The sequence below is a fragment of the Cynocephalus volans genome, chromosome 12 (assembly GCF_027409185.1).
Source record: "Cynocephalus volans isolate mCynVol1 chromosome 12, mCynVol1.pri, whole genome shotgun sequence".
Classification (NCBI taxonomy): Eukaryota; Metazoa; Chordata; class Mammalia; order Dermoptera; family Cynocephalidae; genus Cynocephalus; species Cynocephalus volans.
The window spans coordinates 2,544,070-2,562,100 of record NC_084471.1 but is presented as its reverse complement, the minus strand read 5'-3'; the positions used below and the strand labels follow the sequence as shown (position 1 = coordinate 2,562,100).

At 56.8% G+C, this 18,031-nt stretch overlaps 1 protein-coding gene across 2 annotated transcripts in view; it reads left to right on the top strand.

Annotated features, from left to right (window-relative positions):
• The window catches only part of TAFA5 (TAFA chemokine like family member 5), a 155,091-nt gene extending 145,126 nt beyond the window's left edge, over window positions 1–9,965 (top strand). For both annotated transcript variants that reach the window (XM_063075972.1, XM_063075973.1), the window contains exon 4: window positions 8,959–9,965. In XM_063075972.1, the coding sequence (XP_062932042.1) occupies window positions 8,959–8,967 (9 nt within the window). In that variant the 3' untranslated portion in view covers window positions 8,968–9,965. The remainder of the gene's footprint in view (window positions 1–8,958) is intronic.
• Window positions 9,966–18,031: the final 8,066 nt, after the last annotated feature.

The following is an 18,031-nucleotide window of genomic DNA, read 5'->3' as shown; positions in this document are numbered from 1 at the left end:
TCCTGCAGGTCCATCATACTCCTGGGTCTCTCCGCCCCCACTTCGTCCGTCCCAGGGCCCCATGCACCTCCTTCACTCATTCATTCACCAGCCACACTGTGTGCCAGACCCCTTGTTGTGCTCAGGAAAAAGTTAAACCACCATGAGCTTAGTCCTTGTGCTGAGAAACGTGCTTCATAGTGGAAGACATAGGCAGTGGAGACAAGGACAGTTTAGTCGGAGCCAATGTTAAGACAGGGACACCACGGAGGGGCACAGAGGGAACAGAGAAGGCCTGGCCCAAAGGGCGCACAAGTGAGTAGTGGTTGAGGCAGGTGGAGCAGGTGGGGCAGGTGGGGCAGGCAAGGCAGGAGACAGGAGGGCTTCCTGGGAGGAGAGAATTCAGGTTTGAGTGCTGGGAGGGAGATTGGAATGTTCAGGAACTTCTTCCACAATGTGCTGCGCAGAGTCTCCAGCTTGGAGCTCAGGTGCTCTGAAGATCGAGGGACCGACCAGGTGTGAGGACGAGGAAGACTCTCTGCTTCCTCGGTGCATTCCCACCCGCTTGGCTCTGATGGTGCAATCATCGTGGAGTGGCATGGGGGGCTTGGTGATGCCTGGTGACACCATCAGCCTCCACAGCCCTTGGGCCTGGAGTCAGGGGAAGGGACCGTGGAGACCTCAGATGGGAGGCTGATCTGGGACCTCCAAATCCAGCCCAGCGGTGATGCCTGAAGCTCCCCGACCAGCAGGGCTCCAGTAGCACGTGAGTCCTGCTCAACTTCACCAGTGCTCACTCCGTGTCAGGCACAGTTGGGGGCTATATGAGTCTCCTGGGGCTTTGTAACAAAAAACCACACAGTGGCCTCAAACGACAAAATTTATTCCCTCAGGTCTGGGGGCCAGAAGTCTGAGATCAGGGTGTCATCGGGGCCGTGCTTCCTCTAAAGGCTCCAGGGAAGGATCCTTCCTGCCTCTTTCAGCTTCTGGAAGCTCCAGGCATCCCTTGGCTTATGGCTGCATCACTCCAGTCCCTGCCTCCATCCTTCCTTGGCCTTCTGTCCTGTGTGTCTTCTCTGTGTCACTGTGTCCACATTTCCCTCTCCTAATAAGGATGATGGTTACTGGATTAGTGTCTACCCTAAGCCTGTGTGACCTTATTTTAACGTCATCTCATCTGCAAGAACCTACATTATTTACAAATGGGTCCCATTCACAGGCATGGAGGTTACCATCTCTTTTTGCAGAACACAGTTCAACCCACAACAAGGGACTATGTAGGGTAAGGCACAGTCTGTCTCTCAGAACTCACAGGGCAGGGCGATGAGCTGTTGGGTAAGCACCGATCCCAGCATGAGCTGTTGGGTAAGCCCCTATCCCAGCATGAGCAGATTCCAAGGGAACTCACTCTACCACGTGGCACCCTAGGAGACGGTGTCTTTAACCTACGATCTGCTAGCCCCGTGGCATGCGGGGAAAGCACCTCTCCCCTGAGGGCAAGAGAGTCTTGCCCAGGTCCGTCTTTGCTGCCTCCTTAGTAAAGCCCTTTGTTTTTGGTAGATCGATAAATATTTGACAAATGAACGAATAATTCCCTCAGTGGATTCATCAGCCCACACCACGTCCTTCCTCAAAGCTTCTCAGAACTGCTCGGCGACGCTTCGTGTCCCTGAATGCTCCTTCTGGCTTGAATGACCACACCCCGTTTCAACTGGTTTGGGGAGATTTTACTTGCTAATTACTCTGCACAGTTTTATTTATAAGGCTGGCTTTTGCCTTCGGGAGGGTGGGAGTTGCATACGCCACGTGCTATTCTTTGGCCAAGGCAGAATCACCCTTGAGCCCTGCTTGTGCAATGCGGTGTGTTGAGTGCCCTTAGCTACCAGGAAGGGGTTGGCTCTGAGGACAGCCACTGAGGGGGTGGCCCCAGGACGGCCCCTACTCCGTAATGCTTCTCGGGTGGGGCCAAGGAGACAGGGGGCCCTGTGCCCTGTGGGTTGGGCAGCATGCCATAAGGGCTGCCGGCTCTCAGGTTCCAGGGTGGGGGCTACTGACCCTGACCTCTGCTGGACCTAGCGAGAGGCCGACCTCGAGGCAGCTGTACCTGCTGAAGAGGAGGTCTTTGCAGGGAGTCGTGAGATGAGGCCAGGTGCTGCGAGCAGGGGGGCTGGAGACACCTGAGCTTGGTGCCTGTCCCGGGCTGTGCCAATCACAGTCCGCATGCAGAGCTGGGCCTACTCACGGCTGCTGCCCAGGGATCCCCTGTCCCACGACTTCCCTCCACCTCTGGCCTTGGGAAAACGTGCACTAGTCACTAGACAGAGTCACTCTGCAAACAACCCTCCTCGTCAAAGCAAGGCGTCTGAAACACGTGCTGTACTGATGACACCAATCTGACCTGTGCAGCGCCACAGTGTTTACAAAATTCTTTGCATACGTCTACTTATTCTCCCACAGCACCGTAAGGTGGGAAGTGGGCTTCTGTCTCATCCCTGGGATAATCAGCCAGTGAGAGTGTCTCACGGCCCTGAGCCCAAGTCAGCAACTCCAGTCTCGGCTCTTTTACGGAGTAGGCTTGTGACACAGGGAAACAATTCTGGGATGTGCCACTAACCTGTCCACCTTCTTGTCCTGATACTGCATTACACAGCTTTCAATGGCTTGACCCTGTATTTTGTCATTTGCTGAAATGACCCAAGGTCCTAGAATTAAGTCCATTTTAGTCCTAGCAAATGACCATTAATTTGGTCAACAAGGGTGCTTGTTGTCAGATGTCATTCTGCCCATTGTGGTCCACATGAGCACTTAGAGGGAGCCTGTGAGACTCTGGCACTGGCCAGGCAACTGCGTAACACGGGCTCTTTCACTCCCGTGGCACACGCCGGGGCTCAGCGCCGCCTCCTCCTGCCAGCACCATGGGGAGATGGATCCAGAGAAGTGCCACGAGGATGCTGCTCATTCACCAAGACAGGAGGGGGCTGTGCGAGCCGAGCTCGTGCCTGTAGTGGGAGCTGCTCCCTGTACAAACCCACCGGCACTCCGTCATGCGGACAATGGTGTGTGAGCTGCTGGCTGCTGCACGGTGCAGGAGGGGGCCTCCGGTAGCCAACATAGGATGTGCTGGGGTCCCCATGTCCCTCACGGAACACAGTCACGGTCCTCTCAAGGAAAGGGCCTGGCATCCTGGGGATCAACCTGGCCAGCGGCAGCCTGGGCTCTGTTAGCACCAGCTTCTCCAGGTTGGGGTGTCCAGTGGTCCTGGCCGGGACTCAGTCTGGCCTTTCTCAGCGTTGCCTTTCTACCCTGGGTGAAGACAGAGAGCTTGTGGGGCTTGCGGATAGGCCTTGCTTCATCACGATGGCCCCAGGGCGTCCTGTGGGGCCCAGCAGGTTCCCCAGGAGCTAACACAGGGCCTGACCCATGGCAGGGAACAGGACACCCCACCTGGCACCTCAGCAGCAAGGGCGACTCCTCGAGGCAGACAGATGTTGATGGCCGTGGATGAACCACCTCACTCCGGCCTGGCCGCCGTCCTCGAACCTGCCCTCACCACATCACAGATGGGTAAAGAGAAGGCCTGGCTCCTCGCCACCTGCTCTAGTGACTGGAGGAGCTGTCAGCACCGAGAGACTCTTAGCACCAGGCGGGGCAGAGACCCCTATGCACCAGGTATTCTCAATTCCAACGTAAGAGACACTTACATGGTGCTGGCTCTATGTCAGATCTCTTCAAACCATAAACACTAAGTTGTGAGGTTTTTACACATGAGGAAACTGAGGCACGGGCAGGCATAGTTCAGATGGTGATAGCTGGAACAGCATTTGGACCCAGAAGACGTGTCCTTTCCTGGGGAAAGTGAGGAGGGGTCTAGTTTCAGTCCCCTCCTGGGGTGGCACCTGGATGGCCACGCAGTCCAGCCCTGTCCAGGGCAGAAGCAGGAGGGGCTTCATCTCTCGCCATCGGAGCAGACTGGGAGGACCCTGCTCCCTGGGCAGAGGGGTGGACCTGGCTGGTGCCTGTGGGGCCTGGGGCTCGCTGTGCTCCCCACCTGCCCCGTCCACGGCCATCCCCAGTGTGGAGAGAGGACTTACCAGCCAGACGGGTGCTGGAGCCCCAGGGGCACCTCACTTCCAGTAGGACTCAGCTGGTGCCCTGCAGAGTGGATTTGATGTGGCAGAGCCTGGGAAGCAGTGGGACACTGGCTGGAAGGACAGACGGGCATGGAGAGGACAGCATGCACAACAGGACTGGAGGCCCCGTCTCTGGTATCACTGCCCATGCCCAGCCCTGCCCTGGGGCACCTTTACTGCCCCAGAACCAAGGGTCCCGGGACAGGGGACAGTTCCCTGAGAACGCTGACTTGCTGCAATTGAGGACATTTACTGGGATTGCTAGAGCGAGCTCACCTTCATCCACGTTTCTAATATTTTATTTGGCGACTTGAAATACAGCAACAAACCACGGCCAGTCCAGCTGCCTCTTTGGGCCTGGGTTTGGGGAGAGAGTGGGGCTGGGATCCTTGATGTGGACGGGCTGCGTGCCTTCAGGAAACGCTCCCAGAAAGAAATCACACAGACCGTGGCCGTGAGCGGGGTGCTGCGGAGCGATTCCGGAAGCTTCCTCCCTGATTCTGCTTCAGTTTTCCACAGCAACAGCCTGTCATCCCGGCCTCCGCTGAGGGGGACCGTGGTCATCGCGCTGTCTCAGTTTTCATCTCTCTTGCTGTTTATTGGAACCTTTTGTAGGAGGCTTTCGATTCAGGACAGCGTGTTCTTTAATGCTCGTACAGCACGCTCATCCTGACCTTAGTGTCCAATGGAAACTTTTAATGAGGAAGAGAAAATATCACTCCCTTGCAGGATCAGGGGCTGGAAAGTTTTGTTTTTGCTTTTTACGTGATGCTTTACAGTGTTCAAGTGCCAGGCAAACCTTGTCGCCCACCATGGAGAACAGGAAATGACTCCACGGGAACGGGCAACTCTTGGAGCTGCCTGAACTACCCTCTTATGTAAGCCAGGCCCAGGCTCTGCACGTGGGCACCAAGTGCTCTCGTTGGTCACCACGGGGAGGCTGCACCTGCCCACAGGTGAGCAGGCAGGTCTGGGCCTCCCTGTTAGTGTCAGCGTGCTGTGTGCCGCCAGCCAGTGTGACAGGTGAGTTTACTCTGGGGGGCTGGTTCTGACCACCTCTGGGGACTGGTTTAGGAGTAACAGTCACAGACAGGAAGGATGCACTCCAGGGCCTTGGGTTTGGATAGGTAAACACTCATGGCCTCAACTGACAGGAGCTCGGGGCCAGCTCTGTTTCCAGGCCCTGGGGGTACAGCACAGAGACGGTGCCAGGACCCTCCCCATCCCCACAAGCAGGGAGACCAGGATGGGCTGGCTAGGGGACTGTAGGAAGGCCTGGGTGGCAGCTTCCAGAAAGCCTGGAGGGCAGAGGACGGACACCCCTGTCCCTTGCCCAGGACAGGCCTCTTCACCCACCCCCAGCCTCGCTTTCCGTCAGTGTAGTGTGTTCCAATATCACAAGCCCTGTTGGGTGGATGAGGATCTGATGGGGAAGTGGCCACATTGTCCCCAGAGCAGTGCTGGCATGCCACTGCCCAAACCCACATGGTGGGCTCCAGCCCCGCAGGCACTGGGTGTGAGCGACTGTCCCTGGCCCCTCTGCAGGCCGAGGGGGCAGACCAGCAGCATCCGTGCCAGTGGTGTCATGGCCCAGGAGCAAAGAGAGGTGGTGGAGGCTTCCATTCAGAGGTGAGCGCACTGAGATCCAAGGGGGTGTGGAGGGCCGACCACGCCGGGGAGGTGCACCTGGTGCCCGGCGCTGCGGCTCCCACTGAGTCCTCCGTGGCTCTGCTCCGGGGAAGGAGGGAGAGGCCACTTTATGAGTAAAACTCCATTGCTTTTTGGTGTCTGGCTGCGGAGGCGCCAGCGATGTGGGAACTGACGAAGGAGCCTTGGGAGGACCAACCAGGTGATGAGTCAGACTGCAAGGAGGTGGGACCCCAGGGACTGAAGAGCAGGGCTCCTGCACTGCGGGGCTGTGGTGGGGCCCGGGGGCCGGGCAGGGGAGCCCCTCACCCAGGGCCCTGGAGTTCCTCACTCATCCGTGGGTCCCCAGGGTCCTGGACAGAAAGATGGGATTCGTGAGCCCTGTGCTGGCCCCAAGACGTTTCAGATAAATCTAGAGCTGTTCAAAAACTGTTACTATAAGAAATTGCTAGAATATGTGTGATGAATGTTCATTGTTTAGCAATGGAGGAAATCCACATGAGAAATGAGCAGTGCTCACTACATAAAAGTAAAACTTCCCTGTATCTGATATAATATCGATAAAAGCAGAAGACAGAGCACGCTGGAGAGTGGGCCCACCGAGTGCATGGTGAGGGCGACTCTCACACACGTGTCATCAGACAGACACAGCTCCTCAAACTGGTAAGGAAAACAGCTCAGCTGGAGACTCCGACGCAGAACAGAACAATTTACAAATGGTAAACATGTTAATCACACCGAACGTACCGAATGTACAGTCATCAACAAAACTGAAGATGGAACCACAACAAAACACTGCTTTTCCTCTCTTAGATTAAGGAAGATTTTAAATCACGATGGTCCGTGCTGGTGATGACGTGGGCCTGCTGGTGGAAGTGGCCGGGGCTGGGGCCCATGTGGCGGTCCCCTGGTGATCCTAAGCAGGAGACGCAAGCGGCCCACGGCCAGGAGTGGGAAACACACGGCGTCAGGTCCATCCACAGCCATCCCACGTGCACATGTGTGTGGTCCAGTTTCTGATGACCCCAGAAGTAGTGCAAATGTGGTCTTCCAAACAGAATGCAAAAGTCTGTGTAAAACTCCAGCCTGTCTTTTATATTTCTGCACTGTTAAAACATGGGAAGGACACACACTAAAATGTTCAAAATATTTATCTTTGGATATAGAAATGTGGGTGGATTTTCTTTTCCAATTTTTCTGTGAGTAAGAATTTACATGATTTTGTAAGTAGGACAAAGTAAAATTGGTAATGTGGCAAATGTTTTGTGGGCCATATGAGTGTCCTGGGGCTTCTGTAACAAGTCACCACACACTGGGTTTAAACCCACAGACGTTCTGGAGCCCAGGATGTGAAATCAAGGTGTGGCAGGGCTGGTTCTTCTGGGGGCTCTGAGGGAGAAACCGGTCCCCTCCCTGAGCTTCTGCTGCCGCAGTGGATCCAGCATCCCCCCAAACTCATTGAAGCGTGAGCCCCATCGTGACAGTGTCAAGAGGGTGGGAAATGGGACCGTGGCAGTGTGGAAAGGTGGGGCCTTTGGGAGGTGACTGCATCACGAGGACTGTGCCCTCGTGCGTGGACTGATCCATTCGTGGAGCACTGGGTTAATGGTTCAGTGGGCTGTCACAGGAGTGATACTTGTGCCTTTATAAGGACAGCAAGTGAGCAGGTTAAGGAGCTCTTGCCAGATAACCAGAGGCAGAGGCTTTGGATGGAGGCAAAGGAGTGGCACGCAGAGCAATAGGTGTGGCCTGCCCAGGGCAAAGCCCCTCGCCATAAAGGGCGTAGCCTCAGAGGCCCCGGAAGTTGGGAGGGGTTTGAATTGGATAAGGGGAGTAGGGAGCCACGGGCAGTTCTTGAGCTGGAGAGTGACAGTGGGGAGGGTGGATGCCAGCAAGCTGGGGTGGGAGCGATCTGCAGTGTGAATGAAGTGGGGCGGGGGCACCTGGGTTTAAGTAAGACCTGCCTCCTTAGTCTTTCCCTAGAAAGTGCAGAGGCAGAGATGCTAAAGAACAGAGATCCAGGAGTGGCCCCCAGAACAGTTTTAGGGATCAGAGCGAATCCTTAATAATTAAACCAACATGTTTTTCTTGCAAGCAGATGCTGCCAAATAATGAATTTATGTTTTCAGTTGTTGGGTTTCTTAAGCTTTCAGACACTCCACCCCCCACCCTCTTGTCTAGTCTTATCCCTAAAAAATCACCCTCTAAAATACTCCGCAGCTGCAGAGACAGCAGGCTCGGCGTGGGGAGGGTGGGAGCCAGCATCCCACACCCGAGTGTCAACTGTGAGGTCTGGTGGTCGAGCCTCCCAGACAGAGCGCTGACTCCCTCCATCTCCCCCTGGTGTCAACCTCTCCACGAGCCAGGACCGTGGTGTTTGATCTGGGAAGAGCTTGTGTTGGCCCCTTGGGGTTCAGCCAGTTCTTAAGAAGGGCTGTGGGGGTCTCTTGTTGGGACCAGCCCCTTGTCAGGGGCTCTGGTCTGTCGGTGCCTCAAGCACCTCTATTCAGGAGGTTAGGTGCCTCTGACATCCCCAGATAAGGACAGGAAACAGGAAGCGTGGTCCCTTGGCACTGTTTTTTAGTGCAGAATAAGCATGTTTTATAGACTCTGCAAATTCAGTCACGCCCGTGGCTTCTGGTTCATCAACTGTTGGTCTTGCTGAAGCCCCTGCTGTGACACGTGGCCTAAAGAGAGGATGCTGTGGGGGGCAGGACCTTGCAGCTCATCCTTAGTGATATGCACAGCAGGGGGTCTGGAATCAGGGTGTCCTAGGCCCAGCATCTCCTAGCAGGGTGGTGGCAGAGCTGGGACCTGGAGTGAAGACCCAGGCCCAACTTGGTGCTGGCACCTGGGCAGGCTTCCATCACTCTGCCTTGTGACGTTACGAAGTACCAGCCATGTACGTAGCAGTGTGCGAGGCACTGTTAGGGAAATAGGGGGAAGGAGCCAGCACAGGGTGAGGACACATGGGGACATGGCCCTGCCTGAGGCAGACGGCACCTCGCTGCTGCACAGAGGGCATCTGGGCGCACCATGGGTGGTGAGTGTCTGTCTCTCCTGCAGCGCTCCTGTCTGCTGGCCTGACTCGGGAGGGCAGAGGGTGAGCCTGCGTGCAGTGGACTGTCCCGCGAGAAGCTCCCTCGGTAGCCCTGAGCAGTGTCTGCAGGAGGCTGACTGCTCTCTTCTCTTTGCTCCTCAGGTCTCCTGACAAACGCAGCCCCCACGTGGCCTCGGCTCCCTGGAGAGTGCACACCCTGGCCACGGTCCTCTATCTGCCGCAGACTTCGCCCGTTCCCCACCCTCCGCCCCCTCTCCGTTTCCCTGTGGCCAGTCCAGGACAGCTTCAGTCCCCGGCGTTCTGATCTCGAGTCTGTCCGGCTGAGCCGAGGAGGCCGGACTCGGACCCACAGGCGGGAGTGGCGCCGGGCCCCAGCAATACTCGGCCCGTGGGAGCCTGGCCGTGGCGCTGGCCCTGCTGTCCACGGGGCCAGAGGAGGGGAACGCGGAGCGGGACCAGGAGGTGCCGGCGGCCAGAGGAGGCTGCGGCCCAGCCAGCCTTAGCCACGACGTGCGGTCCGGGAGACTGTCAGGTGCAGAAGCCACCTCTTCTTGTGCCCCAGACTGTCTGAATTGCTTTTATTTTCTTATACTTTCAGTATACTCAATAGACCAAAGAGCAAAATCTATTTTAACGTGGACGCACCCTTACTGTCAGAGTCCCGGGTTCGACCGTGGGGGCGGGAGGGCAAGCACGGTGGCAGAGACACGCTGGTGGCCCCGGCGCAGTGGAGAGAGCGCCTGCGGCGGAGGCCTCCCTGCCATGGACACTCCGGTGCACCCTAGAAGGATGGGCGCCGGCCACAAGGACGCCACCGCTGCACAGCTGCGGGAACCCGCCGGGGCCCGGCCACCGATGGTCCCTGTGCAGACACTGCGAGCCCCCCGGGAACACAGACCGCTTTATTCCTCTGTACTTAGATCGACTTTATCGTACTAAAATCACTTTCTGTTTTAACCAGTTAAACATGCCTCTTCTACAGCTCCATTTTTGATAGTTGGATAATCCAGTATTTGCCAAGAGCATGTTGGGTCTCCCGTGACTGCTGTCTCATCCGATACACCATTTAGCTCCAGAAAGCAAATTAAAGAAAACTAAAGTAACACTTGTTTGAAAGAGATCATTAAATGTATTTTGCAAAGCCTAAAGTTATATATTTAACAGTTTTTATATGTTGTATATTTGTAGAAAATCCTATTTAACAATGTGGCAGCCCCGGCCGTCCTCAGAGGCGGGCCGAGCCCCGTGTGACCCTGAAGACTCTGGGGGGAGACCTGCTGGGGAGGGGGCACCCTCGGGCCTCGGGTGTCGGGCACGGAGGCAGGACTCTGGGGGAGCCGGCGAGGACCACGGCACTGGTGTGGCGTGGACCGTCCGGCCAGTGCCCGGGGAAGGCCGGGTTTCCTGTGGCTTGGGTGGGGCCTGGTGGTTCAAGCCCCCTTTGGTCTATGTATTGGTAAACACAGTGTGTAATATTTTGATCATGCCTCTCGCGACAGATTTCATTTCCCCCTTTCTCTTCCCTTCTGCCACGCGTGGATGTCGAGGCCTGTCTGCCGCCCTTCTCTGTCAGCGTCCCCTCGTCCTCACAGCCCTCTGTCTCCACGTCAGTAGGTCAGGAGAGCGGGACAGCGGAGGCACCCGAGACCGCAGGCGCCCAGCCTTCCGTCCCTCCCCGCACACGGGGTCAGGAGGCCAACAAGGGACAATTACTTTTCCTTTCCCTGGCAATCCTCTGCCGGGTTCCTTCATTTCCCTGAGTTTCTGCTAAAGTATACTACCTAAGAGTCCAGTTAACATGAGTGTTATGCTAGTTCAATGCTACTAAAAAAAGAAAAAAAGTAAAAAAATAAAATAAAATAACTATATAGAAGCTGTTCCAGCGACCATAGACTAAAGATAGGAAAGAAAATCCATTTATTTAAGACCCGTTCCAGTATCCATGAGTACTTAGTTACCTTTCAGTCACCACAGATTTGGAGGTATTTGTATCCTGGACTGAAAGAAACAGCTGAGATGTGGGGTTTTCATCACAGTGGAGGTGGGTCAGGAAAGGGCGCGGCCCCGAGCTGGTGGCCACGGCCCCAATGGCCTGGGCTCACTCCAGGACCAGGGCAGGAGGTCCCGGGAGGGCACAGCACGCCTCTGACCAGCCAGTGCCACAGCACCTCCCCTCACCTGTGTAGACACCTTTGAGGGCAGAGACTGGGAGATTTAAGATGTTACAGCATTTTTTTTCTTGTTTTTCAGTATTCGGTTTTGTGTTGATTCAACTAAATTATGAAAATAAAGAAAAAATCCTTTGATAAGCATGGCTTTTGTTCCCTGGCCGTGGTGTCCTGGAAGAGGGGCTCTAGCCAGCGTGGCCGGTGGGGCCAGCAGGCGGGTGTGGGGTCAGCACAGGGAGCCCCTCATCAGAGCAGACGCAGCGACATGGACCTCTTCCCAAGGCACAGTGCCCGTGGTCCGCTCGCACCGCCTGCTCCTACGGATGCGCTCACAGTGCGCAGTGCACAAGCCATTTGCATTTTCCTGGATGAAGCCCAACTGGGTGAGCTGACGGCACCTGGCTGCAGTGTCACTTATGGGTGTTTGTCGTGCCCCTGTGTGAACTGCCACCCCCCACGCAGAGGCCGGTCCCGGGCCTTCCGCAGGTCAGGTGTGCAGCCACTTGAGATGCATCTTGTTCTGTTCATTTCTCCCTTGCCGGGCAGGGAAATCCAGGTGGCCGGTGGGCAGGCTGGCTGCCTACCACATGCATTCACCTCCTCCCAGGACACAGGGACGCAGAGCCCGCTCGGGAGATCCATGTCTAAATGACCCCTTTCCAGAGAAATCCACTCAGATCTCTAAGGAGCAGTGTTTGGAGTTCAGAGAGTTCATGTTGCCTGGAGACCCCCACCTAAGCCCACCTGGATGGGGGGAGTTACACCTGCCATTTTCCAGCTGCTCTTTGTAAAATATCAACCCTGGACAGCTGTGGCCAGGTGGGTAGGCCACGGGCCATCTGAAGATTTGTGTTTCATTTCCAGGAGGCTTCGTTGGTCTTTGGAGCCATTGAGATGGGGAGACAAGACCCCAGCACTTCCCGCCAGGAGCTGGGCTTGTCCTGGGAGGAGGGAGGCAGCAGAGGGCAGGCCTGCAGCTGCACAGGACACCCCAGGTGGCCCCTCTCCTGTCAGTTGGGGGCCCTAGGGATGCCATAAAGGCCAGGCAGGGCTGGGGCCCCCAGCTGCTCCCATGGAGGCATGCCTTGGCGAACTACCCGGGGCTCTGTGGTCAGCTTGAGAGGCTGGCACCCAAAGTGGCTTCTCCTGAAACTGCCCCCCCCCAGGGAAAGTAAGGACCCGAGAGCCTGGAGATGCCTTGGTGTTCAGCAGGAAGAGGTGGGGCCTCTGCACGTTCCCCCCGAGAGTGGTCCTTGGGTCAGCCTGTCCTGCCAGTCTGAGCTGATGGGGGGCACTGTGCCCCCGGCAGGACCAGTGAGCAGGAGCCTCTGTGGGGCTCTGCCCCTCACCTCCTTCATGAGTCCCTGGGCAGATGCTGGGGACAGAAGCCCCAGCAGACCCCAGTCCAAACCCCAGCCCAAGCTCTTCTGCAGGGGCCTGAGAGAGGTCCCTGGGCCACGGTCCCTGCTCCCTTAGACAGCCTAAGTTGACCCGTCCCAGGGAGAAGAAGAATTGGGGTGGGGGAGGGTCCGGGGTGGTGGGCACACGTGGGTGCAATCACGCAAGATGGATGAAAAAGGGAGGAAGGGGTGCAGAGCAGGGGGACGATGGTGCCACCTCCTGGGCAGAAGGAGCAGGGCTGGGACACAGCCGTCCTGCCCCCTGCACAGGTGTCCTGGCTGCCCCATTAGGGCATCTGTGGCTGACTCTGTCCCCTTTGCCCGCCCAGTGCTGCTTCCCTCATCCTGACCTACTGGCCGCCTCGCCCTCAAGTGTAAGAGCCTGAGGGCGCAGAACCCACCACCCTGCTCACTGCTCTCCTGCTCCCAGGACAGTGCCTGCCTGTGGGGACAGGAGGAGCTGCAGGAACTGGCACAGACCCAGCACTGGCCGTGCAGGTTTACTGGAAGCATCTCTGGTCCTGGGTTTGCTTGGAGCCCCCGGGTCTGTGTCCAGAGGTGCAGGTGTCCTTCTGTGTCTTGGTCACCACAGACCCCAGATGCAGGGTCTAACCACACAGCACAGTCCCGCCACTTCACGTCAGTGTGTAGGCCAGGGTCCCTGAAGTGGAGCAGGACGCCCCTCTGGCCACAGCTCTGCTCAGCGTGGCTCTGTTACAGTTCCACCGCCCAGAGGGCACGCGTGTTCCTGCCTGTGCCCACCTGTCTCGTGGGGCCCTGCATGCCTTCCGTTCGGCTGCTAGTGTCTTCGGGGACTGTGCTGCACCTTGAGTGTCCTTTCTTTCTTCCTCCTGTACCCAGGGTCGTGTATTACTCTGACATAATAACCACATGTGTTTTCTGTTTTTACCCATGTCACCTCATTTATTCCTTCTGCCAGCACTTCAGGGAGGGAGTCAGTCTCCTTCCTCACTGCGTAGGTGGGTGGCCAGGTGGCCCCTGCAGACAGCCGCTGTTAATCGATCTGCTGGTGGTGACGGCGCCTCCTTCGGGGTCTCTTGCTGGGAGGGGGCTTAAGACGCCTCGTCTGGGCCCTGCACCACCCGGCCCCATCTCAGGGCGGAGGATGAAGCATCCTCAGGGCTGAGGAGGGGGCATCCTCGCTGTCCACAGAGGGGGGTGTTAAAGAGAAAATTATTCTGACACCTTAGACTGGTGAGGAAGACTTTACTGAGGATGTCGTGAGAAGCATCAAGATGGTCGCAACATGGGGGAGACGGGCTCAGCTCCACACACGGTGACGACGCTGGAGCTCACAGCTGAGAGCAGGTCAGTGGGTAGAAAATGACTGAGGAATGTCAAAGGCGGGGGACTGTGCTGCAGGGGGCCAAGACTTTAACTTCAAAGGTGGGGAGGAGGAACTTGGCCAGACATAGCAGGCGGAGTTCTCTCTAAACTGACCTAGTGGGATTCTTGCTAAAGCTGGACTCGGCGAGGACAGACAGAAGCCACCCACGGTTGGGGCCCCGCCGAGGAGGGCTCGGGGAGCGTGGCGAGAGCTTGGTGGTGAGGACTGTCTTTGCCGTGAGTCTTCTCCAAACATCGAAGTGGAGCCTTCCCCCCAAATCTCCACCGGTCTCCCCGGGGCCACCCTCCTCTGAGCACGGCCCTCCTGCCCAGCGACGCGTCTCTCCAGAGACAGAAAAGAAGGAAACACCCAGGGAGAGGCCTGGACTCAGCTTCGTGCGGCCTCGCTGGGTGGGTCCTGGCTGGGGCTCGGGGGCTCCTGTGGAGGGAGAGGGGGAGGGGCCGCCCTGGGAGCCGCCTTCAGGGTGACACTCAGTCTGTTAAGACCCCAGACATTGGCAGCGTCAGCATCGGCAAGAGGTTGGCCCTGCAAAGCCCTTCCCATCCCCTTGGGACGCAAAGCAGCTCAGTCCAGCGGGGGACAAGGCTGCGGCCAGCGGGCCTGTCCAGTTCCAGACCCTTCAATCCCAGAACTGGCCCATGTCCCTGCTCTGAGGAGGGCAGCATGGGCTCAGGGCCAGCGCTCACTTTTGCATTTCATGGGCGTTCACAGGACGCCGTGCGCCTGAACCCACCTCCAGAAGCGCCTTCGGACGCTGACATCCCTCCAGGAAACCTCCTCCGTGGAGCTCTGGGGCGGCCCCAGCTTGTCGCCCCTTCCTGCCCACTGGCCAGAGCCCCCTCTTCCAGCCCAGGAACTTGGGGCGAGAGACGGAACCGCAGCTGGCTCGGGTGCAGGGGCGTTAAATGCATGACCCCAGCCGAGGTAATCTCCATCTGCCCAGTTTTTCAAGGGCTGTTGTCAGTTCCTGTCCCAGCACTTGCCATCATTAACAGCAAGTATGACAGATTCGTTAATGAAATGGATTCGGTCAAGTTATCAATTTAATTCTTCAAATGTAACCAATTTTACCCTCATGTAGACTGCGACGGCACAGAGGCTAAGTGTCATAAGTCACCGTGAGGGAATGAGCCTTCTGACTTTCACATAATTAAACTTACTTTTCTGCTCTGAGTTCATAAACTTCCCGTTAACTACGGCCAGAGAGCCCCTTCCATCATCCCGGGTTGCGCTGAGGCTGGGGGCGGCCCCCCGTGTTGGGAAATGTTCCGTGTAACTGAGAGCCAGGCCGGAGCGGGTGCTGGAAGCGGGGTGCTCAGGTGGCTCCGACGCCCCAGGGAGGTGAGGAACGTGGAAACGGCAGCTCCGCAGCGTGGATAACCCGGCACCTTCCCCAGCCACAAACCACTGTCAATAAGGCCATTTTTCTTCTATGTAGAGATTCCCCTTTCATGAAAAAAAAAAACAAGAAAAACACTAGCAAAAGGGAATAAAGGAAAACTCCTCTGATACTGCCACTCAAGGGTAGCTATGGCTGTTTGGGTGGGTCCTTCAAGACTTTTCTGCATTCTTCTAGGAAAAAGTTAAAACAAGGAATTTCTAAACCAGTTGCTTCTATCCAGAAAAAAAGGTCTGCTCAATCCTTTTGCTCAAAGGTGCCTTGGCTTCAGCGGCAGGAAATACTCAGGGTCAAAGTCTCTGGGGCAGGTGTCCAAGCTACAGAGCTACAGGTGAGCTGGCTGTTCTCTGCAGCCCCCAGCCTCGGCAGCCCCCACCCCCAGGAACAGGGGAACGCGAGCAGGAGGACAGCCAGCTCTGCCCTCGTGGGGGGCCTGTGATCTATTTCAGGGTGAATGATGTGCGTTACTTGAGGTCATCCTGGCAAAGCTGTTCCTGGTGACTGTGCTTTACAGAAGGCCCGGAGAGAGATCAGTCTGGGTCCTCACCGCTCCAGGGACATACCCACCCCAGGGAAGCTGTGAGCATGCAAATGTTCCAGAAAGTGTGGGAAAATGTTCTGCTCAAGAAGTTTACATCTATTAGCGGAGTCTTGCTCTACCAGATTACGCTAGAGAAAGTTTTGTTTTCCCCAACAGCCTTATGATGCTTGTTTGATCTTGGGAGGTGTGTGTCTGTGCGAGTCTCCGACTCCAGGTGTCTCGTTCTGTGTCCTGGACGAGCTGCTGCTGGGGGCTCAGGTTATCCCACCTGGAAGGGGCTCAGGAAGGGCTGACGGGTCTGCATTGCAACAGGCTATGGGACCTGCACCCACAACAGTGCAGAGGTGGGTTTTAGGGGGCAGGGGTGGATGTGGGGCTTGGGTTGGAGCCACCCCGTGAATCTCACATTTCCTCTGCTGTCCCTTATAGAGCCCAGGAAGGGATTGGGAGGGTTCATGGCAGACAGGACAAATCAGCTCATTTCTGGAACATGCCAAGTAAGTGGCTTCCACAAAATGACAGGTGAGATCATCTGACACCCTCTCCCACAGACCCCCGGAACTTGCCTTCGAGGTTACACAGAGCAAACCAACTGGAGGACAGGAGGTCGGGCTCTCAGGGAGCTGTGGGAGCCAGGATGGGGGTGGTGCTGGCCAGCCGCTGGCCCACAGGCAGGTGAGCAGCAGGTAAGCAGGTGGGTGCTGGCTACTGCCAGATGTCAGGAAAACAGAAAAAACCCAGCCCGGCACCCAGAGCAGGGGAGGTCTGAAGCCCTTTATGAGGCCGAGCCCCCCTACACACACCCTTATAAACACCCTCAGCAAAAGGGTAAGTTAGCCAAAACTCCACCTGCCAGCACAGGAGACAGTTAGGAACTCCCTACGCCCAGGACCTGACCTCCTCCAGGACTGCTCTCACCCAGGGCTGCGATCCAGGTGGATCCTCATTCCCTCATCAGTCCAGAAATGTGCACGTGCAGGGACATACCCTCCACCCAGCCACACAGGTGGCCCTCTGCAAAATCCCCCAAACACAAGTCCCATACAAACCAGAAAACACAGAAGAGACTGTGCCCGATCCAGAATCAGCAGAACCAGAGCCTGGGAGCACAGACAGCAGAGCTGTCAAAATTGGACTCCGAAGAAAGTGATTCAAATTTTAAAAATATGTTTTAACAAAAATTTGGAAAGGAAAAAGATCCTCTAGAGAACAGGTACACTTTGGAAAGAACCAAACACAGTATCCACTGTGCTTACATGGAGGGGCCGTACCTGCTCTTGGTCAAGGTGGCTCAGCTGCCGTTCACCTGGGCTCTGCCCCCGACAGGTGCCACCCACCTGGGCTCTGCCTCCGACAGGTGCCACCCACCTGGGCTCTGCCTCCGACAGGTGCCACCCACCTGGGCTCTGCCCCCGACAGGTGCCACCCACCTGGGCTCTGCCCCCGACAGGTGCCACCCACCTGGGCTCTGCCCCCGACAGGTGCCACCCACCTGGGCTCTGCCCCTGACAGGTGCCACCCACCTGGGCTCTGCCTCCGACAGGTGTCAGCGGCTGCTGGACGTCCAAATGTGCTGCCATTTTCAAAGCCCTGCCCTTCCCTGACAGTGGGAATCATTCATTCGCTCATTCGTTCACCTGCTCCCTCACTCACTGCACGCTCATGGAGAATCTGAGGTGCACTGGGCACCGATCCGAGCATTGAGGACCCAGCAGTGAACATGACATTGAATGCTGATTTGTGTTCTTATGCAGGGCAGCCAGGGAAGAGGAAGGCGGACAGACAAACGGAGTCCACGGGAGAGACACAGAGGTGGGGTCGGGGTAGATGTAGGGTGGGGTCGTGCTGTGGACGTGGGGTGGTCAGGGACGATCTTGACCACAGGTATCCAGAAAAGACAAGCAGGACTGGGGGGAGGGAGCCCTGGGCCTGTCCTGGGGGTGTTCCTGGTGGAATGGCAGGTGGGAGCAAAGGCCCTGAGGCAGGGCTGGGGGTGTTTGAGGAAGGGCCCCGCGACCTGCTGGGATGGAAAGCCTGCCTTGCAGTGCTGATGACCACGACGCAGCACTGTGGATGGCGGGTTTGTGTCCCGCATCCTCAGAACAAGGGAGAAAGCTGCAGTCAACGGGCAGAGAGGTTGCAGACAGACACGGGGCCGGAAAATGCTTTCCGGTATAACAGTCCTTTTCATTGGCTTGTAAGTGTCTATGTGATCTTTTCTGGTGGATACAAAATGTCATCTTTGGTGTTTGCCAGGAGCAGAACTCAGGGCGGTTCCCGCAGAGTCACTGGAGCCTGTTTATAGACACATAAACCCCATCCTTTGGCCCCGAAGGC